Source organism: Pochonia chlamydosporia, chromosome 5, assembly GCF_001653235.2.
Source record: "Pochonia chlamydosporia 170 chromosome 5, whole genome shotgun sequence".
Classification (NCBI taxonomy): Eukaryota; Fungi; Ascomycota; class Sordariomycetes; order Hypocreales; family Clavicipitaceae; genus Pochonia; species Pochonia chlamydosporia.
In genome coordinates, this window is record NC_035794.1 from 4,030,336 (window position 1) to 4,057,409 (window position 27,074).

Genomic DNA, 27,074 nt, shown 5'->3' on the forward strand with positions numbered 1-27,074 from the left:
TGTATGACAAAGACTCCCTGTTTTGAGGTTCCGGCTTCGCAATGCAAAGCCGCTGTGTGAATCGCCACAACAAATGCCTGCTGTGTTCCTTCACGGCGGATTCCCCGCCTGGAAAAGTTCTTTGTGGTCCATATTAATATTCATCCTAATAGTGGGCCAAAATTGTCAATCGCGCCCAGAAGGCGCAATTCTGTTGTTCGTGTAGAGGCTGATGACAACAATAACGCGATACTTTTTTGACAAGCTTCAAGCCTTGTGAGTGAGTCTAATGAGGAACAATTCGCATTGAGCTGTGGGTTGTACCTGCGATGATGAGGTGTGCGTGGACGTGCCGTCAAGGATGGTCAATTGTCGGAGAACGAGCTCAGACTACCAAATGCGTCAAGTTGTGACTCTATTCCACTGAACTTCTCAGTCCACATTGTTCTTTGGCAACATTAGTTCTTCATAATTTCGATACTCGCCCTGCCGTTTTAAGACACCAGACTGCTCTCGGAGATTTCGTCATAACGTCGGCAATTTATGGTGGAACTCGATTAATATAGGGTAGGCCCAAGTAGCAGATTTGAGTGTTGATATGAGATTTCCAACTTCATGTCACTACGTCTTCTCAATTAGAGGTCTGACATGGACTTTGAAAATGGGAAATGTACAGACTTTTGAAGGTCTCTTACATCGAAATAAAGCTCAGGATACTCAGGAAAGCATGATATGCGCCGAACTGGCCTGGGTGGGTGACGTTTAACAGAAAAGGCATAGTATCTTTGCTTTGGAACGAATGCACTGGGGTGGATGCATTTTGCTATTGCAATGGAACGACTTTAGCAACTGTAATTACATATTCCAAAATAGATCTTGCCTGAAAAGCTGCCCACGCTGATACTTACCTGGCCTTCAATGTCATCTTGTCCTTAGACGAAGTTGGTAATGGAATAAAGATTTGTCGCCGTAAACCAACACGCAATGCTCAATCAAAGTATCAAGTACTCATCATTGTCATTCAATCTGGCAAAAATGCCTTTCCATGACTCGTAAAGTTGAAGTTCAGGGTTTTCAAAGCAGCCTTCTCTTCCCATATGAGAAACTGCCTGATTGTGTGTGTCTCCTTGCTGCTAATAGTATTTGACTGTTTTGTTCACATATGTCACTCACTGGGCCTTGGAGTCTGACTCCCACACAATGTTCTGGACTCGTTGGTCTCGTTGGATTCGTACCTTGTCGAGTTGCCCGCTTTTACGCCTACATTCGGCGATATCCTCTTTCATCTGCCAACCGCTAAGATCGTCAATGGATCCATAGTTAAAGCCGTGCTTTGTACAAAACAAATACTTTACACGAGATGAATTGTCTTAACCGAGGCATCCACTACAACGTTGGCTAGCAGAATTAGAGGCAGAGACGATGGGTACTCCGTGAGGAGACAGTACCTGTTGACCCTCATCATGTCTTGTCCAGACAAGCAAATTGCGGGATATACGCTATAAGGACTAAGACCTGCGTTGGTGTTGTTAGTGTCTCTGAAGAATGTCTCTAATAAACGGTGTGTGCCGCTGCAAGTCATTGCTGGCTGTCAAACGTACCTAATAACACCAAGGCAGCATGGCAGCTCTGAGTAAGGTATTGCGCTAATTCCAAGCAAAATCTGCGTCATTGTCAATAGCCTGGTCACAAAACTAACGGCTCTTTTGTAATCCTGGACACCCTGGACCAAGAGTTGGCTGTTTTGTGTCGGGATTCCTGGTATGGCTACGGCAATAGCCGTTGATCCAGACCTGACTGATATGTCAGACTAGATAAACTGAGAGATAGAGCTGATTGACCTACAGCTACTTGAGGCGACTTTCTATGACTGCCCATGAGGATTCCAGAGCTGAAAGCCCCATAACTCGGCATATATCATCCTGGTTCATGTGACATCCGCACTACTTCCGGGTCGGAAACCCCGGCGTTTGTTGACCTCAAAGTCTGTACAGCTGACGACTCCTCTCCATCACGAGTCTGGTTTCCGCCGGCTGACATGGATGGAATCAAGGTCAAATGTTGACTCTGCCCACCACATGCCAGACCGGATGTGAGACATCGGTAGTTTTGGGGTTGACTCTTGTCGCACTACGCGTGCCGTTAGTTACGGATCTTGCTACCGGCAAATACTGTGTAACACGACGGAGATGCTTGGGACGATGCGAGGAGTTGAGATGACCACGAGAGCTGGTCATTTTCTTACGACGGCCACAGGTTTTAGCAAGCAGATGAACTGAGTGGCGTCCCGGTCTTTGTTCTTTTCGCATCGATCCCCAGTGACACCGCGGTCCGTCTCCAGTGGCGTCAAGCGGAGTCTGTTGCTCCTCCATTCGTCAAGATAAAATATTGCTGCCGGCTAAGACGCGCAGAATCAAAGCTAACGGTCGTTGTCTATGTGTGAGATGAGGCAGGGTATTCTGCCACAGGCGCCGATCAGCTTCGTTGTGGCGATGGAATTTAGAGCCTGTTTGCCCTGTTTCTTTGCTTTTGCTCACCAAGTCTGGAATAAGGCTGAGTCGTTGATGAAGAGCCCGCCACGGAGGCACAAGTGAACCAACGAACTAAGCACTAGAGGTCATTCCCAAACATGAACATGATTCAATGGTAATGAGGCTGCCCCACTGACGACCAAACTGGTCGCAACTTGGCTTGCTTTAGCCAGCCGGGGAAGAGGAAAGAAGGCGTAATACGCCAGTTTAGGTACATAACTGCTGAGTTGTCAACGAAGACCCTGGTCATACTAACGGGTGTTATCCACTAAACGGGTCTCTCGTGATGATGGGGAGCTTGCTCAGTGGAAAGCTGATGAGCAACGTAGGTTACGTTTTGCTGACCTCGGCAAGGTTGAGCGTGGGCAGGGGAATGTGTAGAAATAAGTTGTCTCCTTGCGATATTTGGCTGGCTGAAAGCCCCAACGTTTCTCCGGTTACAAAATGTCGTGTTCATGAGGAAGTCATGGTTTCACAACTCATGTACATATGCACATGAACACTGCATACCCCGTCTGTGCGCGATAACAATCACAAACACACTTTGGACGTATCGCTTGTAGTATTCGCCCGTGGGTTTCGGAGGCAAGCCCGACGGCAGTTCAGGCCACGTTTATTTGTCCCAACATGGTGGCTCTCAGTCCGTAACAAGAAATCCGAAGCTGGAGGCATGACGACAGAAAACGTGTAGTGAGTGACACGACAAGTTCCCTGTTTCAGAGATTCGACCCAATGCAGCAGCAACCTCCTCTCTAGTAGGTACCCGATACAACCAAGGTTCTCACAAATATTGCCAATTTTCCCCCCAACCCGGTTCGCGGCGGTAGCCATATTGGGCACACATTACCTGCAACAACTGCATCACTGCCCAAGGGAGACTTGTTATGTACTCATGATTGGTGGCGGGTAAATGCGCCTCGCTGCAGGTTTCATGCAGTCGGCACTGACGATCGAAAACTAACTTACAAATGTCTGTCTGTTTTGCAAAAGAAGAAGTACCGCAGACCATAAGGCAATATACTTGTCCGCAGCTACCATCCGTTCACGACGATTAGTCTAGATGTGGTAAGACATGCGTTATCCTTCCAATCACTGGACCGTTTACCTCGACCAGGAGAGAACCCCAATAACAACAAGTGTCGTATGCTTGGCCCGCAATGGCTATTGTGCTTTTTTAATCAGACGCCTCGGAGTCAAGAATAGATGCTAGTAACTGGGTTGGGTAATCAGCTACTGCACTGTAGGAAAGAAGCCCATTTTCGGTGGAAGACATTTTCCATGTTTCTTCACTTGCAAAAGACGGATTTGCTTTGGGACAGCTTGCAACTAAACTAAAATATGCCCTATGCATGGGTTCATCTATTAATCCGTGGACTACAAAAAAACTGTGATCTAGAAAAAGAGCATTCCTCTTCCCAGACTGGTTGCCTTACCAGGTGACCGTGCCATCAAGAGCTCGGGACAACTGGTTGTGAGACCGCGGACGTCATTGCTACTTAATCCTGTCGTGACCCCGTACCGAAACAAAAAGAGAAGTCGGACGTAGAGTGTTCTCAATGACACGCAAGCCAAGCACCATTCTCACCACATATCTAGTTCGAGCATAGCTACCATGCTCTGCCGAGGACATCCAAGAGGAGGGGCGTCGTATCAAAGATGCGAGCATGTCAAGGTGTGGACCCTTTTGGCCTACATGAAGATGTGTGGCGTTCCATGAGTTCAGAATCGTACTGTTCCCCGACATCTGAGGACAGATTGCTGACGTAGGGTGCTGAGGACAATCTTGTCCCAAGGCCTTCTCGAAAGAGCTTTTATTGCGATTGTGCGCGACATACCTCATTCAACCAAGTATGAACCGGGCTTAGATTCTCACGTGCATCCTTTGGCTCGCTAAAAATATCAATGACTTATCAGTTTCTCCCGACAATAGTTGATTTGACCATGCTACCACCATCCACGCCAAACTGGTGTCTGATGTTGGAATGGTTTGGAGATCATGCGGCTCGGCTTTCACCGACGTGTGATATTGGTCATCATAAGTTCCCCGACACTATCGACATCCTCTCCAGGCATCAGATTCTGCAAAAACTCTGCACGTATCCAGAGACGTGCTAGTCCACATGACGACCTCCATGGGTTGAGTGGGACTATACCGATAAAATGGAGACATGCATGGAAATACCAAGGTGTAAAACATTCGGACCGTTCCCTTGGTACAGACATAATGTGCAGTGTTACCAGGCGCATATGACAGAAGCTGGGGTGTGTGAGTATACACCCTTGGAGCCTCGGATGGAGCGAATTCTTGAGCCATATGAACAGCAGATCACAGATTTCTTCCACCTCTTCACACCAAGTCTGCAACTAGTCACTTGTATGACTGGCATGACTGGCATCAATTCACAGGGACTCGAGATTTAACCGATGATGGAGGTTCTCACCGGCACATACGGACCTGCAGAGTTATATTTAAACCAGTGAAGATATTTTGTTCTCCAGAATTTGCACAGATCTTCCATCCATATCCATCATTCTTTCTGACGTAATCTCTTTCACTGCAAAGCACCCAAAGGTAAGTATTTCACTTCGCTCCTAGCCTATGTTCTCCACATAAACATCGACGATATGTACTCGAAGAGGATGAAAGACGGATACGCCCGCCTTCCATCGTCCAGTGAACCTGGACTGGATGGCGGGAAGAAAGTACCCAAGACACAGAACTACCCACGCATATCATGCCCCGTTGAGCTGATACAACCGTCATACGATTGCGTTGTCATTGGCTCCGGATATGGCGGTGGTATTGCTGCTTCGCGAATGGCCCGCACTGGGAAGTCTGTCTGTGTTCTTGAGAGAGGAAAGGAGCGGTGGCCAGGCGAATATCCTGTAGGACTGAAAGACGTGTTCAGCGAATTACATACTACGGGAGCTTCAACAAGATGGCCATTGGGTCGTGGGTCTCCAACTGGCATGTACCATATAGTTGCTGGGCAAGGCCAAAGCGCCCTAATGTGTAATGGTATGGTTTCTGTTTACCAGAAAGTTCTACGAAGTTATTAATATTCCTGGGTATTTAGGCTTGGGGGGCACCAGCCTGATTAATGCAAACGTCTTCTTGGAGGCAGACGAAGCCACATTATCGATGGAAACATGGCCACCAGAAATCCGACAGAACCCAAAATGCTTAAACCAATGTTGGTACTTGTTTCTTGAACTCCATAATACGTAATGAATGCTAATAGTGATATCATGTGCTTAGATTATCAAAGAGTGAGAGACGTGCTGGAGCCAACTCCTTATCCGGACGACTGGCCAAAGCTGAAAAAAATGGAAATCTTCAAACGGCAAGCTCACATGATGGGCTTGGGAAGCCGATACTACAAAGTTCCACAAACCACACGCTTCCGTCCCGGAATAAATAGCTGTGGAGTTGACATGTTGCCGTCTTCACTGACTGGACAAGACGCAACAGGGGTCAATGACAACTCAAAGACAACCACACTGGTGACGTATCTTGCGGATGCGTGGAACTGGGGTGCTGAGATGTTTTGCGAGTGCGAGGTGAGGTATATCGAGAAGGTCAAGGACAGCCGTGGAGGTTATATTGTGTACTTTGCCTGGCATGGCCACAAGCGCGGCAAGTTCAAGGACCGACTTTACGAAGATTTACTATGGGTGCATGCCCGAGATGCGGTTTTCCCCGGAGCGGGTTCTCTGGGGACCACTGAAATTCTTTTGAGAAGCAAAGAGCTGGGCTTGCCGATGAGTGACTGCGTTGGACAGGGCATGAGCGGGAATGGTGATATGCTGACTTTTGGGTAATCCTTTATCCCCTCTCCAAGAATGATAGATCGCAAGCATTGCTGACACAATGTACAGGTACAACACTAACCGTGACGTAAATGCCATCGGGCGGCAACGGCCGAATCCTCAGAACCCAGTTGGACCGACCATCAACGCGACTATTGATATGCGAGGAAACCTTGGCAAACCGCTGGACGGTTTTGTCGTGCAAGAAGGGGCAGTACCACAGGCACTGGCTAGGCTTATGCAAACCATAGTGGATTTGCAACCTAATGGAAATCATAAGAAAGTATCGAGTATTCGTCGAGCAGGAAAAGCCGTTGCGAGATGGAAAAGTCGATTACTGGGACCATATGTGTGTGGCGGCGCAGTGCAGAAAACGCAAATATTTCTGATCATGTCACATGATGGTCAGTGTTCATTTCATGACGTAAATGCGCATAAAGTATTGACTTCTTTTATTCTAGGCAGTCAAGCAACGCTAAGATTAGAGAATGACAAGCCCATACTTGAGTTTCTGGGCGTTGGGCATAGCGATCGAGTGAAGCGACTTCATGCCTTGCTCGCGAAAGCAACGGAGGCAGTTGGAGGAACGATAGTAGATAACCCTTTTCATGGTGTCTTTGGTGATCAGCATCAAGTTACCGCACATCCCCTTGGGTAAGCAGATTACTCTGTCAACCTATGCATTGAGAGCGTGGGTGCTAATCGTGTTGTGTGCAGTGGCGCATCCATGTCCTGGAACGGTACAGGTGCTCATGGGGTCACAAATCATGTTGGTGAAGTGTTTCTGGACAACAGTACTTCTGAAACACATTCTGGTCTCATTGTTGTTGATGGTGCAGTGATTCCAGGGGCTCTTGGTGTGAACCCAGGAGCGACAATATCTGCGTTAGCTGAGAGGGCTGTTGAGCACTATGCGCGACTTAATGGCCTTCATATCAGTAGGGAATCTAATGGAGTCCTAGATTTGTATGGCAATCCAGCTCACTGCCTTCGACCACAAACACCCGACATAACGACCACCATTCAAGGTTCTGCTCGGACATTGAGTTTGACTAGAACGACTGACGAGAGGCGTCTTATGCGACGCTTGGATCCAGTACGACATGGTGGACCTAACACTGTCTCGTTCACAGAACGTATGTCTGGATATCTACATGCACGAAACAACTTGCGCCTTCATGAAAAAGGGGGACATACAAATGCGTTCCAGGCAGGTAGATCCCGGGGCGAGGCGGCACGGCTGCTCACGAGTAACGTCATGTATGTTGCGGAACGAGTCGATTATAAAAGCCCGAAAAGACTGTACAAAGGAGTAGTCACCGGTATCCTGACATGTCCGTCTATCAACGGATCGCCATTCATGATATCTCGCGGCGAAGTGGAGTTGCTACGGCCGGATGAAGAGGTTTCGGAGACGATCAAAGTGACGTATCGGTTTGACATGGCAGGTATTAATGGCCGTCGTCTTGGTTTCCACGGATACAAGGTCATTGACTCATCGGTGTCGATGAGCTTCAAACAAATGTGGCGTTCCACAACTACGCTCAATGTCACTATCACGGAGCTTGATGACACCAGGCCATCGACACAATCAGCGTGTGCATCAACCAGCACATCACCCAGATATGAGGCTCTCGCCAAACAAAATCAAGAAAACACAGCAGCAGAATACGGGTCCAGTGAGAGAACAATCGCCGCAGGAGTTTTACGAATACGATTCAGCGACTTCCGGAAACAGCTTTTGACGCTGACACCGATGGGCAAGTCTCTGCTTGCAAAGGCTGCAACACTGACTCAGTTCACATTTTATTTCAGTAGTAAACTCGTTCCCCATTTCCTATTACCCATGGCACCCCTACAGTATACTACAATGCAGCACGCCGAATTCATTAACCCGACTCCACCAACACAAACAGTTATCGTCACCGCGAGTGATGGAGTACGGACGAAATTACACATGTGGGAGCCACAAATCGAGAATCTTGCTGAAGATGCCTTTGGAAATCCTGTGTCTGTTCAAAACTTGTTCATGATTCCTGGAGCCGCGGTCGACCACCAAATATATGCTCTACCTACCATCCCTATAAACGCAGTCAACTATTTTACACGAGCTGGCTATCGGGTTTTTGTTACTGTTCATCGAATAGGTATCGTGGACCACCCTGAAGATAAATCTTGGACAACATATGACGCCAGACTGGATATCAAAGCCTGCCTGGAGCACATCCGAGCCACTCAAAACACGAAGAAGGTGTATACAATTGCACATTGCATGGGATCCGTAGCCTTTGCATGCGGATTGCTTGATGGCACAATTCCAGCCGATTGGATTCTAGGAATTACGTGCAGCCAGGTGTTTATGAACCCTGTATGGAGCAAATCGAACATATTCAAGACATCTATCGGGCTGGACAAAGTTTATGCTCGCTTGGCTGGCCACTGGTTTAATTGTAGAGCCTCGACTAAGGAGGGTGTGCTTCAAAGCGCCATAAACCAATTACTACGATTCTTACCAGATCAAAGGGGTGAAAAATGCAGCAATGCCTGTTGCCATCGCATTACGCTGCTATTCGGGCGTTGTTGGAGCCACTTCAACCTGAACGAGGCAACGCACCGACATATGGACCGATTCTTCAATGGCGCGAACATGACGCTTATGCCTCTACTGATGCGCATGGGACGCTTTGGTGCTGTATCAACGAATGGCCCGACATACCAAGACCTCACAGGGGCGCATAACGTGGAGCGCTTAAGAGGCATTCCGTTTTTTTTCTTTTCCGGAGGAGACAGTGATGTTCTCTCACCGGTAGCCACACAGAAGACGTATGAAAAGCTGTGTGACACTTTCGGTCTGTCTGCTGGAAGAGCATGTGGAGGTGTACAGTATCGCAGAAAGGTGATTCCCGGCTATGGCCATCTGGATGGCTGGATGGGACGGAATGCGTGGAGAGATGTGTATCCGATGGTACGAGAGGAGGTTGACCGAGTTGTCAAGGGGGAAGCCTACCGGTTCCAAGAACGTGCGAATCCTTTTAGTGATGCTATGGCGATGCAAAGACTTGATGACATATAATGACAGTCATGATGTAATGATGCGTGTTGGTCGCTTGTACTCAGTTTGAATGGGGGAGGATGAGAAGTCGGTCAACAGTTACATATGCAGCGTAAAGTTCTGCAAGAACACCTCGGACCGATATATGATAAGGCTATTGTCTTATAGTTGACAAATTGCTAGCTCTCGATAATTCAATGACATGATGCAGTAACCCCTTGTGTCGTTAAGTCATATGTTGATAAATGCTAAATATTACCGTCATACTGATGACCTAGGCCAATTCTCATAGCTTGGTAGCCATAACATCACCAGCTCCATCTATTAACCATCTAATAACAACTGGACTCTGCTGCTCCCGTCCTGCTCCAAACTCTTGCTTTCACAGCCGTCGTCTTGTCCAAGACCTTCGTTGTTAGTGCTGGCTGGCAGGGACTCGGCATTCCCATCCCTGTGTCCGTCGTGGACGTCATGACGGTTCTTGATGAGTGTTTGGACACGAATGCAAGTGCATTCCGCCCAATCGGTCCTGCATTTGTGTTTTCCTACTTTTCCTTTTCTGCCGATCGTCTCTATGCCATTGAGTTCGACATTATCCCCCACGACATCTGCGCTTCGTACATATGAGCTTCCCTTTATCAGCCTCGGAGCCATGTGGGTGACAAATTTATGAATGGTAGGAAGAGATGCGCAAATGACCAAGAGGTTTGCTTCAGCCATGCTAGAATACAACGAACTTGATTAGTCTGAGGTCACGAAACTAGTGCAGCCGGAGGTAACGTACGCCCAAATCATAATCCACGTAACATCCCAAGTCGGGTCAGTGCTGCGAAGAAAGCCCGGAAGAAAGACAATACGAATTATGGACGTGACACATGTGCTGAAATCAGGCGATTGCGTTAGAACTCCCATTTCGTGTGATGGCGAGCAATCGGGGCGGTGGCGGCTGGGGTAGGTACTTACAACGAGCCAAGGAAGAAGACAAACAACAGACTCAACTTCTGTGTCCAGTGTATTTGCACCTTGTAAATAACTGGAAGCGGAAGGCAGAATAACATTACATCAGACGTAATGTTTAATGCAGCAAAGAAGATGTATAAAGCGCGTACGTTTATGCACTCTCCTGTTACCGCGGGATCAAATGTCCAGCTCAACAAAATGGGATTGCAGGCGAAGATCAAGGAAAAGATTACGCTAATTGTGTAACCCAATATGATAAAGAGAGAAACATAGCCTAACCATACAAACCACCTTTCAGGCGATAGCCGGACGTAGAATATCAGAATTGATATTTTGCCGCATCCGCTAGCCAGAAAGTAAAGAGGAGTTATGATATATAGGAGCTAGCTTGTAGTTAGCTTATGCAGTTCCAATGGACCTAATTACGTGCCTCGGGTGCGTACCAATAAAAACAGGTTATACTTTTCAAGGGATAATTCCCAACCGTGAATGCCACAAGCGCCCTGGGCAAACATATCTGAGGCATGGATGTTAACTCTAAGATGGCAGGTATCAGTCTTCATTGGCACCAGACTTACACACAGCTAGTGGAAGACCACCTTGGCAGGATACCTGGTTGTAGCTATCAGAATAATGCCTCTCTGGAGTTCCATTGTGCAACTTGTTCGGTATGCACCCACCCAAGCAAGTAGTAGAAATACTATTAAATAGTCTTAGCATTGGTTACACAGAAGGCGGGATCGCCTAATGCACGTACCATCGTCCAACTGAGTCTTGCCTATAATAACGAGCTTTGTGTACACCCGTTGGGCTACAAATAGCACGCTACAGACCGTGCCCACGCCATAAGCCCAGTATACCTGCGGAATGCCTTGGCGCTGCGGGTTATTTAGGTCGACAAGGTAACCATTTGGCGGAGGTAACAGGGTGGTGAAATTGCTGGTTTCTGGCATTTTGAGAGGTGCCAGAGCAGAGGAGAGTCGAGTTGCCAACACACATTTTTCACAATGAAAGAGGGAGAGGGGCTTTTGAGGTTTGTGAGGTTTGGATTTGACATGATCAATATATACAGGATGTACCCCTTCCCCTGTTCAAGGGCTTGGACATAGGGGCGATCCGACCAACACGGAACGGCAATCCGGCTGAGACACGATGCTGGTTTACCCAAGCGGATTTGCAAACGCAGCTCCAGTGCTGTCATTTCTCAAAATTTACACCTGGATAACGGAGTCCCGCTCCAATTTCATCAACTGGACATATCTCACGGCGCACTCAGTTCCTAGCTGCATTCTCCTTTGGGGTGGTATTTCGCTGGTCTTGCACTTCTAATAGGAAGCTCTCTATCTCATGGTTCGAGGTAGATTTTTTGTGTTAAAAGTAGAATCCTGTATTTCGAATAACTACCAATAATGATCCAAGCACAACGTGAGATAGAGTTGGCTCAACGGCGAGGCTATTAGTCCACGGTGTGCCTTGAATGTTTAAAAAGAGTCAATCCTCTCTGCATTTAGTTGTCAAGTCCAGTGGTTCATTGGAACGGCACCCAGCCGTGCTGAGTATTCTGTGCTCGGAAGAGTTCCTGCCAAGCCATTATTAATGTGTCCGGCAAATTGTCAGGGTTGCCGAGCCATGTCCACTTTGTTCCCGCAATATGTTTCTGTAGTGACAGTCTGTTCAGCCACCTCCATAGACGGAGACAAGTCCGAGCCGGAAAGGAGCAAAAGCTGTCCCCTATTGAACTGCAATGCTCAAATGCCGGTTGACGGTGGTTTTGACCATATTGGCATAGAAAGAGACATTTAGTCATCCTAAAAAGAGTTGATTGGACCTTGGCTAGTTGATTTCAAATCCGCCAACTGCTGCGAGCTTGCATTCAAGCAGGGCTACACGGTTTCAGTCTTAAATATGTATTTTCCAATGCCGAGACTCAAGCTAACATCACTAGCCTTACATCACGAATGCTGGCAGAGCCAGAGTAGTTTCTGTCTTCCAAGCAAATCGACCAGCAGAGGACGCACTTGCTTCCTCTGGAGAATTATTCGGCTTGCCGTTACCAAGCCACGGCGTTTGGGATTATGAACATTGCAGGTATCCACAGCCTGTGCGGTAACATGGAGGTATTCGAAAAAGTGCCGTCAATCTGTTTCCCCGTTTCTCTACTCCGTACTCCGTAGTCCATGGGCTTTCAGATCTTTTAGCATCTGTGGACGTAGGCTAGAGACTAATGACTATCCAGAAAGGGAAAACCCAGAGTGCCTGTATCTTTTATATTCTACGATGATCAAAAAAAATTAAAAGTGACTCTTTTCACTCTATAGTTTATTTTTGCGGCCAAATACCAAGCACCCTTATTACTTTTATCCACTTGTTTTCGCGTAGTTCAGCTATCTTGGTATCTCATTACGATGCTTTGTCCAGCTGGCCTATTTTTGACCTTTGTCAGAACTAGCGGATAAACTGAGAGGTAACGAAGAGCATATCTGGTTACAAAAAGTCAATGCCAATCAGTAGTTGGTGGTACCGAGATGTCATGATTGTGCTTTCCCGACCAAGTTAAGCTGTGCGGTCCTTTCAATTTCCATTTCACCAACAAGATATTGATTGATGCTGGACATTTCATGTATCTAGTAATTACAAAAAGTCGAAAGTGTCATGTGCCAAGGTAAGGTCATACAGTACTTGAGATATTACTACTTGACCTATCGTCACAACCGGGCCGAGAATTGACTGAAGACTTCACGTCTCAGAGTCTTTTGCCCCCCATCCAAAGCTCGGGTGCAGACGCCAAGTGTGGTGTTTACCAGCACAGCAGTGTGTTCATGTACATTTCTAGCTAACAAAGGCTGTGAACAAAGGCTGTGAAAATTATGCTGCGCACGTGCCAGAGATAAGAATGGATCAAAAATAATGAGAAAATCGTGGTACTCAGTCAATCCTGACCGGATTGTTGCAAGAAGGATAAAACCACCACGTACCGCAACCTGGATCTATTTTCATTTCAGAGTACCCCAAGTCACTTTGGCTATTTCTCTAACTACCGCAATGCCGGAGGCTCTCCTCAGTTCTCCGACCATGACGTTTGACAAGTGGTTTCCGCCGCGTGAGCTGTTTGTTGAAGCGTCTGCTGGGCGCAAGGCGACAGATGCTAACACAATTACTAGACAACGCCGATGAAACTCCATCACTCTTTAATATCAGCCTAGACCAAGTAGTATCTGGCCTGAACTCTGGCCAGTTTACATCAGTTCAACTGGTCCGCGCGTATAAAGCGCGAGGTGACGAAGTAGACCACATATTTCGATCTGTGATTGGGTGGAATCCGGATGCAGAAGCGATAGCCAGAGAGTTGGACTTAGAGAGGGCCAACACGGGTCCCCGAAGGTATTGATCATGGTTGTTTTTGTTATTCTACGATATCCATTCTAAAATCTTGCTAATCGTTTGACGCGGATCAGCATATTCCATGGAGTGCCTCTCAAGCTCAAAGACAATACTATGACACTGGATAACGTGCCAAGCACATGCGGGTCAACAGTTCTCGTCGGGATTCAGTTTGAACAGGAAGCAACTGTAGTCCAGAAACTCCGCCAAGCTGGGGCAATTGTTGTTGGAAAATGTAACATGACCGAGTTCGCTGGCTTCAGGTCAACGAATGGGCCTACGGCTTGGAGTCCGCGAGGAGGCCAAGCTACTGGCATCTTTTATCCGAATATGAAAGCGTTTGGGAGCAGCAGTGGTTCCGCCATTGCTACGGGCTTGGGAATCACATTTGCGAGTTTGGGAACTGAGGTGAGAATATATTCTTGTTAACCCTTTACCGATACAGTCTCTGATATTCTGGAAAGACTGTATCAAGCATCGTTGGCCCAGCGGAACGAAGTGCGGTGGTTGGATTCAAGCCGACAAAACAACTGGTAAATACCTATGGAGTTATTCCTGTCTCCAATCGCCAGGATACAATTGGTCCACTTACACGGAACGTAAGGGACGCCGCCCAGATCCTTTCGATCATCGTGGAATCATCAAATGATTACGTGACAGACATGGATGCCATCGACATGGGGAACATCAAAATTGGGTTGCTCCGTAAGCCAGGCGACTTTGACGAGCACAGAATGACAGTTTTCAGCGACATAGCTGACTCTCTCCGAGAAATGTCGGCTGGAGTTGTTGACAACGTCAGCTTGGCTGGCTTGCAAGAATATGAGAGTCTATCCGAGCATGACAAATCCGTGGTACTCGATACTGAGTTCAAAGAAACTGTTGGATAGTTTCTGTCCAATCTCTCTTCTAACCCTTCAAATATTACGAGCTTGAGTGATCTAATACAGGCTATCAAAACCGACCCCGCTGAGTGTTATCCGAGTTGGAATGTTGAAATAATGGAGAGGGCGAATGCGACAGACATGCGGGATGCGTCATACTTACGTGCCTTGGAGAAGCAGTGCTACTTCGAGACTGCTGGGGGTATTGAAGGGGCAATAGATTGCAGCGGATGCCACGTCCTGCTCGCCCCAGGAGGGTCGCTTATCACCCAAGCTTTAGCAGCAATGGCAGGTTCACCAGCAATCAGTCTGCCCGTGGGCTTTTATCCCGAAGAAACACATGTGACACATGATGACCATACAGGGCAGGTTTTGACTGCACCCAATATTCCGTAAGCAATGCCAAGTATCCTTCCCTTATTCACTCCTCTGCGTTTGATGTTAGGATGAAGCTAATTGAAGTGTAGCTTCTCTGTATATCTCTATAGTAAACGTTTCAACGAAGCAGTTCTGCTCCGTGTGGCTGAAGAAATCGAGAGACTGACTGGGATGGTTGAGAAACGAAGGCCATACCAAGTGCCGCAATTAGACTTGAAAGACTTCGTGTAATTCTCATTAGCAACACCACTTGGTTGGATTACTGGATTGCCGCGTTAACCAAGTTTATCCTACAAATTTCCGCGAATGGAGTGTTCTAAATGTGTCCCCCTTCTTATACGCAAAATTGGACAGGAGTTGAAACACAATGCATACTTCTCCAGTTTGATCTGTCTATCTGTGCAACTGAAGTGTGTATAATGATTTATGTAGAAGTCTATCAGGTAATTTAATTCGCGTCCATTATGTGTTATTCCCAGTGGCAACTCCCCAAAAGTACGCCGCCCAAGCTCCAAGAATCATGACAATCACAGCACCAAAGCAAGACATGCTGACCATCCGGTTTCGCTCTGCATGCTCATCATTCTCAAATTCCTCTTTTCTTTCGTTGATAGTGTGCCCCTTTGCAAGTCGCCGCTTCCGCGTCCACTGAAGCCGACCCAGGATGATATCAAAGTAGCTCCATATAAGCATGATGAGACCAACGACCACAGAGCCTGCAGATAAGAACACGTAAACAATGACAACCCTATCATAGCTATTGTGGTCTTGGTCCTGGATGACACCAGTGACTATGCGGATGATGATGTTCATGCTGTTGTTGATGGCATTCTTGATTGCATATCCGGACCCAAACACTTCCTGATACCACATGGTCGTGCGTATGCTGTCGATGATGACCGTTGGACCTAATGATGAAGCAAAGGCATACACGCCAAAACTGGCTGCTGTTCCCTGAATTGTTGGACCCCAAGCCGCCAAACACATGGACAGCAACATTCCAACTCCGCACACCACCATGATTGAGATGCGATGGCCAAAAATGTCAATCACAATCCCCAGTACCGGCACCAGGAAGAACCCCAAGTACTGCGACATGGCAGAATACCAACCAGCGGTTTCAGCCGACACCTTGAAGCGTTGTTCTGCAAACTCTGTGGCGTTCTGCGTAAAGACTGAAGCTGTCGACGTTTGGAACAATGTAAATGCAGAAACCAGCCAAAATGGCCAAGGCAGTCGTAGCATCTTGGACCATTCGAACTTTTTGTTTCTTTCTGTCAACTTTTCTCCCGTCGCTGGATCATGCGTACCGGAGTAGTGCCTCTCACACCATCGCGTGAATAGCCAAAAGACAAAAGTAGCAACGTTGGTAAAAAGATTCATAAACACTGCACACCAGTACACCCAGCTAAAATCTCCTGTCTTGGTGGCGATGACGTTAGCCGTAGCTTTGCCTACGAATCCTCCAATCTTGCCCAGCCCAAGCTCAAATCCTAGTGTTGAAGCGAATCCATTTGATGGCGCGAACCAGGACGAGAACACTTTGTACTGCGCGATTTGGGTAGCAATATCACCAAGAGCTTGGATAATGACACCAACGATCATAAACTTGTAGCTGCGAACGGTGGTAGCCGCAGCGATCAAGATTGCACCGACACTGTAAATGGCATTCCCCCAAAGCATGGCACCTACGCTTGTCAGACGATGGCATCGCGCGGGGATGAATCTGACTTACTTGCACCTCCTATTCTATCCGTAACCACACCGCTCACCAGTATTAAAGCCGTCTTCATGAAATCCTCACTTGCTTCCAAAACGGCATATTGGGCGTTGTTGATATGAAGTTTCTTGCCCCCTTTAGTATTCATGGCTTTGTTAGGCGTGTGAATCTTACTTTTTTAATCGTGCTTTTCATGGCTCCTGTCACACCGCTGCTCCAGTGAGACCCAAATCCAATCATGCTGACAAGGACCACTGCCAGAATTTTGATCTTCCATGGTATTGACTTGTTTTTGTTTGATTCGCTTCTTGGATGATCAGTTGATATCTCAGCGGTTGCCGCCACGGCTTCCTTCGCTGGCTCCATGTTCGCAAGATGTCCCAAGCAAATGAATGCGAAGGTGAAGAAATCTAATTCAACCATAAGACGGCCCAACTTATCAGATTGATAAGACGGGGTGGATCCTCCGTCTTCACCTTTACGAATTTAGCCGGCTGGTGGATCGTGGACCCAAATTCAGGGTGAGGAAAACGATCTTCACGTAAGAGCTCGGATTTCGCCGTGCAGGGGTCTCGGTAATTGAGGGCCACGTGGAGGGGTTACAGACGAGTAGACACTGGTGATTGGACTTGAACGAGTTCGACCGGATAATTCTGCGAGGTAGAAAATCCATTCCTGGTCTTCTGGGTAAGCTAATAAGCTGTGACATGCGGCCATTGCTTAGGAGATACGACGGTGACCGACCGAAGGGTTACATGGGCATTATGATGGGAAAATAGAAGAAACGGAAGATTTGGCGGGCAAAGCCTAACTCGGATCGTTATATCAAGTGCAGAAAAGCCCTTGAATGGGATTGATTGTCCCAAGCTTCGCTTACTGTCATCGCGCCTCCAATAAAACAGCCATCCATATGAGAGTTCCTAGCTCGTCTACTCCTTCACACCAGTCGGCAACAGCCTCCATATCAGCGCTGGAAGAGACATCATTCGAATTTGAGCTAGGTCGAGGATGAGCCAGAGACGCCTGTATGTTCAACACGCGTAACGGCTCATGAGTGTGTTTGGCATGACCCGAAGTAGACTGTTGATATCGCCTTGTCCACTCTGCATCGGAAACAGGATCCCATAATTCTCGGCTGCATGGCAACGGGACGTACACGTAGCCGGGGCATCGGTCTCTGTGGTCCGAGAACACATCCAAAAGCAGCTCCATGCCATACAGGACGCAGATTGTTCTGAGTAGTTAGCCTATTAATAGTGCAGGGTTGGAGCCGATAAACTCACTAACCTTCGAATACTTTCCTTAAAAATCCAATCTTGCCGGCTGGAAGCAGGGATGTGGCCAAAGGTATTCCCGCAGTCATGGAGATGGTGTAGTCGCTCCCCTAGTGTCTGTTGTCGCTGGATTAGACTGTGTCTACTAAGGTACTTGGGTCAATACCTACCTTGCAGGACTGCACCAAGACCATGGCTGTTGAAGAACTATTTCTCTCAAAGAACTTCGCTGCCAGTAACAGATAAACCAGTGTTGCCTGAAATGCTTGCAAAAGCTCCCGCGAGTCCCAGCGTTTGGACTGAAACCAAACTTATTAGTCGGCTATTAACCATTGGAAAATGGATAGGCTTAACGAGACTAACCTCCGACCTCAACCTCTCTGCCTCGGAGCGAATTGTTCTCCAGATAAAGTCATAATTCGACGCAGTCATGGTTTCGAACATGGCTACGATAGTACGGCAATTTGCTAAGGCGGGTGGTAAACAGTGATGCCCCCGTTCACCATGGCATGTGCTGTCCTCGTGATTGCACTCGGGGTAGATGAATGGCGGGAGTCGAGAAGTCAACATCATCCGAGGATATGAGAGCAATTGGCCAATCAAAACCCTATATGTGAAGTGCGAGTTTGGGTTAGCGCTCATATGAGATGCCAACAATGCATTGTAATTGTATGGCTTCTTGTTGGTGTCTAATGAGTAATCAGGGGCTAATAGACTGGCGGTTTTGGGCCATTGTAAAAAGGGTTCCCATTCAGGCAGTCCATTCCGAATCCCCTCAATTGGCTCATCGACGCCTGTTGTAGTGGTTTGGCTCGGATTCGTTGAACTAGTGCCGAGAAATACTTCGGTGGAAGATGTGCCCTCGACGTTCGTGTACGCAGGAAGTGATTGAGAGGAAGACTGCGTAATTAGTTGCAAGTTGGACGCCTGAGTTTTGCAGGTCGGTCTCATGAGACACTCTTGCCCATAGTTACATTCTAATCTCCTTGATACGCATCGCATGCATGGATTGCCTCTTGAACAGCGGGCCTTCCCCTTCTGGCACGCAAGGCACGATTTCTTCCGGGAGAGTGGCATGATGGTGGGCTGACTTTGAGAATATGCGTGAGCGCAGCAATTGCGGCCCAATGCTTCCTTTGTGTATACAGTGAGCAATATTGGAGAACCGGCCGGTGCCTTTTGCCTTGGCGACAAAGACAAACGACGACAAACGAATGCGAACGTGATGAAATGCCGGCAGATCAGATCTCAATTTGTAATCCGGAGCAACCATGCTGCGGAGTTCAGGTGGGGCCACTTCGGAGGTCGAGTGGAGACTCGCAAATGCCGGAGCCCAGGTCCAATGATGAGATGCAGATATCCGAGAGGAGCAAATGACTAATTACTACACTGGAGATAAGTTTGGTGTTGTATAAGGGATTGCGCATATATCTAGAAATAGCGAATTTATAATATTAAGCATAGAAAACAAATATATAAAGCTTTACCGCACTGCGTTCCTAAACCCCAAGTTATTGCTTTTCGTTATCCACATACAACAACCAAACTCGATCAACGCATTCTCCAATATGGCTCCCATTCGTGTAGGAATCATCGGCCTCTCTACTGCCAAGGATTTCTCCGGCGGTGGAACGTGGACTGCTGCCACTCACTTACCAGCGTTGCAAAATCTTCCGGACGACTACGAGATTGTAGCACTGGCAAACTCTACAGTGGAATCGGCACAGAGATCCGCTGCAGCCCATAACCTCCCTGCATCTGTCAAAAAATATGGCAGCCCTGAGGACATTGCCAAAAACCCTGATGTGGACCTAGTGGTTGTGTCGGTTCAGGTCCAAAAGCACTACGAGCTTGTTAAGCCGGCATTGCTGCATGGAAAGAAGGCTCTCGTGGAGTGGCCGCTGGCTGCCACACCAGCTGAGATAGACGAGCTCACGGATTTGGCAAGGAAGAGTGGTGCTGCCACAGCCGTGGGTGTCCAAGGGCGAGCTGCTCCCATTGTGGTGAAGCTAAAGGAAATCATTTCCAGCGGCCAGATTGGCGACGTATTCAGCTCCACTGTCGTTATTTCTTGGAGCCGATTCCAGACGGACACTTGGGCGGATGACGTGAAGTACTACTTGGATATGGAAAGCGGTGGAAATGAATTCACAATAACATTTGGTCATTGTGAGTAAGCCCCATTGATCTATGGTGGAATGCCAGGCTCACATTTGCAGTTCTCGATACATTTGTTCAAGTATTGGGGGACATCCCCGACCCGCAAGCCATACTCAGGACAAATTATAAGACCACGAAGCTCGTCAACTCCAACGGCGAAGTTTTACTCGACAATTATCGAAAGACATCACCAGACCACATTTTTATTCAAGGTATTACCGAAAAAGAAGTGCTCTCGTCCTTTGCCGTTCGCAAATCCAAAGGTTCAATAGAGGACATTGGCATCCGATGGATTATTTCCGGTTCCAAGGGAGAAGTCTCCGTCACTGGTCCAGAAATGTGGCAGCTTCTCGATAAAGAGCTTCAGCTCCAGCTCAAGATCGGCAGTGAGCCAGTGCAGACGCTGAGCTTTGATGATTGGAGAGTGGAGGCGGCGAAGAAGGTCAATCCGGTTGCTGCAAATGTTGCGTCCATGTACGATGCATTCGCCAAGGGCGATGAATCCCGATATGCCACTTTTGAATCGGCGACAAAGACGCATAAGCTGTTAGATAGGATCCGGAAGGCCGCTGGTGTGTAATGGGGGCCGCAGCCTGGTAGCACATCGTCAATCTCGCAAAGGACCGTCTATTGTCACTACCTTAGCGGAGACGATATTTCTACTTTGTGCCAAAGACAGTTCTCACAGTTTACATTATCTTATGCAAGACCTAAATTTTAAAGACAAGATAAGTTCGCGATTCAGAGACTCTTCCTCCGCGGTTTAACAAACGCAGATCGCAAGAATGTGTTGAAGCATTAGGAGCCTCACAGTATATCCCTGTAAGGGCCTTGTTGGTAGTCAACTTCAAAGAGGCCGACCTTGATGTGATAATATTGACAAACTCCGGGTTCTTTTCTTATGTGGTCCTGCTTTGCTGACTCTTCTTCTGAAATTCCTAAACCACTGTTTGTGGGATGTGCACCAAAGATGGAGAAGAAATTGAGGCACAAGATGCCTGGCTCTTTGGGCACGAATTTGCCTGGTGTTCTCCGGTGTGCCTCTCCAACTTGGCATTCTTGCGGATATTGCAAGTGAACATTCTCAAATGGACGCGGAACAGCCGGCGGACTTGGTCAATTCCACAAAGTTTGCCGTCAGAGTGAACGGCAAACAGATATCCTGCCCATTGATTCCAAGTGTTTTGGCGAAGCCATGAGGACAGGAATCATGGCGATTCGCAACCCTGGCGATCGTGGCGGAGCTTATTGGGTCAGTCAAATAGCTAGGCGCTGAAGCGGCAACCTGGCTGATTGATTCCAAACCACCAAGTAAGCACCAGGGATCAATATGTATAAGTCCCCACAGCAACTCTTGTTCAAGCGAATGTTACCTATCCCAAGACCTTCTCTTCAACCTTGTATTTCTTGTTTTTCTCAGCTTTATTTTCTCCTTGGGCACCGGAAGGAACCTGCGCCAATGACAGCAACTGAGTCAGAGATCGTGCTTTGAGTAACGCGCAGCAGATCATTTGTACAACACAATGACAGGACACGCATTCGCGATGAATGACCGTAAGCACGGTCTCCAACCGGAGCCAATGAGCACCAGCATTATGATGCCACCCTCGGCATCTATGGGTGGAATCGAGACGTTGCCATTGAGACAAGATCGAATGAGCGAGCAGATGGTCCGGGAGGCAATAGAGCTTTCCGCCTCAACAAACACGGAGTTACTAGTTGAGTTGGCCGCAACCGCAGATGCTCCAGGTCGACTAAACAACCTTGAAACACAATTGAGCCATACGGAGCTTCGTGTTGCGCAGCTAAATGTGGAGCTTGACAATATCGCTACACACGCGAACCGCCAACTTCAAAGTCACAGAAGCTATCGCGATTCAGCCGCACGAAGATTGGCATACATTATATTAAGAAAGAAAAACGTCTTCGATAAACAAGCCGCAGATGAGGAAAAGGCGTACCACGTTGTACTGAAGAAGAGATTTGAGGTTGAGAGACAACTTGAGCAAATCAAAGCAAATCAGGAGGCCGTTGTAGACGACATTCAGGTGATCAAGGAGCTCGCGGATCGCCACGGCAAAGCACACGAGCTGATTGACGAACTTTACGCATCAATATTCAACGACCATACCCCGGGTCATCCGGACGAAGACAAACAAGAAGCGAAGTATAAGGTGGCGGAAAGGCATCACACGGAGGCCATGGAACGTTTAAGAGCGATCGTGCTAACGGCCAATACCGTAAGACCTGCGAGCAAAAAGTTAAAAAATGCAATCATCTTCCAAGAGTTGGCATCAAAGGAGTCTCATTCTACGCTATGCTCATTGCGTCTGGTGAAGACGTACATGGGTCAAAGTGCATTGTATATTCCGACGAGACCCGAGTCTAGCAGGCAGTCCAATGAACAAGCACCTTCGGTTTCGGATCACGAGTCATTAGCGGCCGAGGAACGCTTCTATGCAATTATAGATTCCGCAAAGTCTATCTCGCAGCAAGACATTAAATCTAAAGACCAAGCGATTCAGGTGGCAGACAGCACTGGCTCGATGCTCAAGCAGGCTCTTGTGTGTCATGAGGCTTACATGAAACAGATGATTGCGTCTCGTGATGGTTTGAGAGCGGTTGTTAGAGGAACTGCACGATCATTGGAAGATGAACGACAAGCACTGCATCAAATTCGCCAGAGAGCATTCGAAATCACAGTTGGATTCGGTGCCGCAGCCCCGGCGTACCATGAGTGTTGCGATCGAGCCGCCTCTTTTGAGGAAGAATCGAATCAGCTGTGTGAAGTCTCTTAGCTCTCGTTATAGTGTACTTTACAATTGGTAGTCGTGTTGTTCATTTGTCAGTCTTTCGCTGCTTGACGATCACTTCGCACACCGTCTTAGCAACAAGACTAGTCCTAGATACTATTAGAGTTGAACAGCAACTGTAAATGGAATGAAGGTATTCAACAGAAGCCACTCTGTCGCTTGAGTGGAAAGGACTGCAGATACAGTAGTGTGTCCGGAGTGTAACTTACATCATTTATGTGTAGACTCGTTCACGTATTTGCCCCTGACACTCAGACTCCCTAACAGAACCCTCATCGCAGTCTCACAAGTGCCTTGGATGACTCCCTGGTGTGGCGTCCTACTATTCCAGATGTGAGTACTCCGGGTAAACATTCCACACGAGACAAGCCACCATTCACTATTCCATCAGCTAAATGCTACCGATGGTCGGATGATCCAAGGGCCACAGTTCCGCCCTCTCGTCAGAGTGCTTACATGACAAGCTTCAAATGTGGAATATTGCCCTTAGCGCGCGATCGGCAATAAACGATTGATGTACCATTAAATCCAATTGGTGGGTTATTGCGAAAGAACCTCTCAGGGCTACATGACCGTTCCCAACGTTTTTATCGCTGCTTGTGGAATCACCCGGCTCCAAGATGAAACCTTGTGCCTAGTTATGCGTCGGTAGACATGGCCCATCAATGCCGGCGAGTTTTTGGGGCCAAGCGCTAAGACCGTTCATCAATCTATACAGCCGCCTCTACAAAGCACGATGGTTTGCTATCCCCGCACTAATTCGATCGGCATGAACCGTCTGGTGACACCGGCGGTGCTAGCAGACCTACGCTCTGATGTGCCGACCTGTTCCCACGGGAACTGTGAAGAACCATGGCTGTCCCATGTATTTACATTGCGACTCCCCTTGATGAGTGACCGGTGCCTCTTTGACAGAAGCCATATTACATACAAGTCTCAATTCGAGCGAGCAGGACTAACGGCACGCGGCAGCAGATATTCAGCACTCGCCTCCTGGATAACGATGATCCTGTGACGAATGTCTAGGGTGCCGAATGCCGCTGTCTGTCATGTCATGCGTAGAGCGGATGGATTGTGGGAGATTTGAATCGGTCGATTCACTTCGACGTAGAGTTGAACTAGATGTCACCCAATCCAGCATTGACAACGAGACGACGACGTCGGTTATGCTCTTTACCAGCTTAATGGTTCATGAAGAAACTTGCATCTACTCGTCATCGATAGTCTATTGGCGTGATAAGTACTCCCACACGTCTCTCTGTTGCTAGAGGCGCTTGTCTCGATGCATTACTCGACACTCGACCTTCAAATACGTGCGACTTGCTTCGTAGGTGTGACAGTAGGGGGGGTAAATCGGGATTTTTGTGACTTTACGTGTGAATTGCTTTCCAGCAGCTTTTTAACCTCTGGTCCCAATGACTCATGTTACACATTTCATTAGGACTTAGACGAACCGAACACTCACCAACTGAGTGAAAGCAGTTTGTTTCTTCTAGATTGAACGGTCACCACTAGAGGGTACCTGGAAATAGGTAAAACTGAACCGGTTGCTAAAAACATCAAGAGTTTCACCTTATTACCCCTTGAAAAACGCAACACAGTCTGTAGCTGAAAAGTTCTCGACAATTTCCCTCACTGTACTTGCTCCAGTATAAGCGCTAATAACTCCTTTTTGGCGAACGATAGCGTAACCCATGAAAACGTGGCGTGTTGCACGGTTGAATGACGGGGTTTTTCCATCAGTAACACTTTGCTGACTTCTATTTCTTGGGCCAACCAACAAAGTGGCTTACGGCACTTGACTGCTAGCCAAAGACCAGCCGTAGCTGAAAAGGCAACCCGCCGGTCTTCAATTGTTTAGTATTGACCTCATTAGGCTAATAATATAACTTGGCTCAGCCTGGCGTGTGGCGGTTGTCCGGTCCAAGTCTAGGGGTCTGGGAGTTTCAGCCGTTGCTCCAGTTCGCAAAAATTGGCGCCTTCCCAGTCTGAGAGCTTTTTACCTAATCATTTACAGACAAATGGCTACCTACCAGGCAAACACTTGTATGTAGGGGTCCCCGAAACCAGTCAATTGTCTTTAGTGGTCCAAAGCGCCTGTGATTTGGGTCCTTCCACATGGTTCGGAAGCGCCCTATGGCTTTCTGTCCCTCGCCGGTTGCTATGATGTGTAAAGTTAAACCTTGATATTAATGCTTTTCTTTATTATTTCTTTAATTTCCTTATTCATGTGCCAGGTGTTCTTGCTTTGTGCCAAGAGTCGCACAAACGGGACACGATCTTTACTCGAGGAACATGGCGCGAGCCCGGAATATTTTTAACATTTTAATACTTGGGCTTGTAGCCTTTTCAAATGCGAGCTCCGGTACATCACTGATAACGGCAGTTGCCAAATTTCCCCCTTGTGCAGTACGTCGCTATAACTTCACCGTCGTCGACCTATGTTTACTGACTTGTTTTACTATAATAGGTTTCTTGTCTTGGAACAGCATTGGAACAGACGCAATGTGCCCTTACCAATTCTACCTGCATTTGTGCCGACCGTGATGTACAACGATCTGTAACCGCCTGCGTCACAGCCAGCTGTCAAGTTGTCGACGCACTTTGTGCGTATACTTGAATAATATCTGATGAGAACGGCACCAAAGCTGATATTTGCTATTTAGCCGTCAAAAACCTTACGGACTCTGCCTGCGGAGTACCAGTGCGCGATCGTGGCCACGAGCACGTCCTCGTCTCAAACATATTGGGTATCATTTCAGCTGTATTTGTTCTCCAACGACTCGGGTATAAACTATGGGCCAGACTCGACTTCGGTCTAGATGACTTATTCACATTTGTTACGATTGTGGCCGGTGTTCCCGTGACAGTGATTAATGCCCATGGACTCGCACCCAATGGGCTAGGTCGCGATGTATGGACGTTGACGCCCACGCAGATTACGGATTTCGGCTTTTATTTCTACATTATAGAAGTCATTTATTTTGTTTTAGTCGCAACGCTAAAATTGTCTCTGCTTTTCTTCTATCTACGCATATTTTCGACGCCGGCCGTTCGCAAATTACTCTGGGGGACTATTCTGTTCTCCAGCTTATACGGGTTTTCGTACACAGTTGCCGCTATATTTCAATGCAGCCCAATCAGCTACTTTTGGACAAACTGGGATAAAACTCACCAGGGGCACTGCTTTAACGTAAACGCAATGGCTTGGTCTAATGCAGCAATCAGCATCACGCTAGATTTTTGGATGCTAGCTATTCCGTTGTGGCAGCTGCAGCAACTTCAGCTCGATTTGAAGAAGAAAATCAGCGTTGCATTAATGTTTTCTGTTGGAACATTGTAGGATCTCTCCCTTCACATCACCTCAAACGCTCTTTGGCAGCTCGCTAATGTCAGAGGGCTCAGTGTTACGATCGTAAGCATTCTACGTCTGCGATGGCTGGTTTTATTCAACTCCAGCAGTATAAACCCAACATGGGAGTTCTTCAACCTTTGCGTATGGTCAGACATTGAAATCAACGTTGGTATCATATGTACCTGCCTACCTTCCTTTCGCTTACTCCTCAGTCGATGTTTTCCCCGTGTCTTGGGAACAAAACACGGATCAAGACCAGGGTATAAAGTCAGCTCAGGTAGATCTGGTGCTGAGCACTCTGACGGACGAGCTACGCTACCGAAGCCGGCTTTTCCTCGCAATGACAGTCCATTATCAACGGAGTTAAATAGGATCAACATCAAAAAGACGTTTGCGGTAGAGCATGGACATGCAGATGCTAATGTAGATTCGGATGAAACGGGGCTTGTGGCGGAAAGCGATTTGCGGCGCATTAGGATGGCTACCACTCGCGGGTATGCTTAAGCGTTGGAATGCAAAAAGTAATCATACTCTGTATTTTATCTATTTCCCAAACCTACAATGGTGGCTTCTAGCAGCGATGTTTGTCGTTCGCTAATGGGTTCGGCGCTTCTCAAATTTCTCAACAAAGACGTGCCAGTGAGCATCACCAGCTCATGGATAAAGACACGGCCTCCTTGCGACATTTGAAGGTGTCTCCGAGACGCAAAATGTACTATATGTCCAATTAATGCGCAAACTAAACTTTCAGACTACCAGCACGCTGTCCGAAACGTC

The 27,074-nt window shown here is 47.6% G+C and overlaps 5 protein-coding genes across 5 annotated transcripts; 4 read left to right on the plus strand and 1 right to left on the minus strand.

Annotated features, from left to right (window-relative positions):
- Nucleotides 1–5,135: 5,135 nt before the first annotated feature.
- VFPPC_06518 (glucose-methanol-choline oxidoreductase) lies at nt 5,136–9,393 on the plus strand (the record flags this gene model as incomplete). Its single annotated transcript, XM_018285539.1, has 6 exons — nt 5,136–5,529; nt 5,588–5,704; nt 5,770–6,328; nt 6,390–6,724; nt 6,782–6,974; nt 7,038–9,393. 6 exons carry the CDS (start codon nt 5,136–5,138, stop codon nt 9,391–9,393), a joined length of 3,954 nt encoding a protein of 1,317 aa, XP_018142736.1.
- Nucleotides 9,394–13,374: 3,981 nt separating this feature from the next.
- On the plus strand, nt 13,375–15,206 carry VFPPC_06520 (glutamyl-tRNA(Gln) amidotransferase subunit A; the record flags this gene model as incomplete). The annotated part of the gene is made up of 6 exons (XM_018285541.1): nt 13,375–13,432; nt 13,494–13,713; nt 13,788–14,121; nt 14,178–14,567; nt 14,664–14,989; nt 15,065–15,206. 6 exons carry the CDS (start codon nt 13,375–13,377, stop codon nt 15,204–15,206), a joined length of 1,470 nt encoding a protein of 489 aa, XP_018142738.1.
- A 231-nt stretch (nt 15,207–15,437) lies between these two features.
- On the minus strand, nt 15,438–17,061 carry VFPPC_06521 (MFS transporter; the record flags this gene model as incomplete). Its single annotated transcript, XM_018285542.1, has 3 exons — nt 15,438–16,663; nt 16,711–16,822; nt 16,870–17,061. The coding sequence occupies 3 exons, from the start codon at nt 17,059–17,061 to the stop codon at nt 15,438–15,440; spliced, it is 1,530 nt and encodes a 509-aa protein (XP_018142739.1).
- Nucleotides 17,062–19,537: 2,476 nt separating this feature from the next.
- Nucleotides 19,538–20,709, plus strand: VFPPC_06523 (oxidoreductase; the record flags this gene model as incomplete). The annotated part of the gene is made up of 2 exons (XM_018285544.1): nt 19,538–20,138; nt 20,189–20,709. 2 exons carry the CDS (start codon nt 19,538–19,540, stop codon nt 20,707–20,709), a joined length of 1,122 nt encoding a protein of 373 aa, XP_018142741.1.
- Nucleotides 20,710–21,652: 943 nt separating this feature from the next.
- VFPPC_06524 (hypothetical protein) lies at nt 21,653–22,927 on the plus strand (the record flags this gene model as incomplete). The annotated part of the gene is made up of 1 exon (XM_018285545.1): nt 21,653–22,927. One exon carries the CDS (start codon nt 21,653–21,655, stop codon nt 22,925–22,927), a length of 1,275 nt encoding a protein of 424 aa, XP_018142742.1.
- Nucleotides 22,928–27,074: the final 4,147 nt, after the last annotated feature.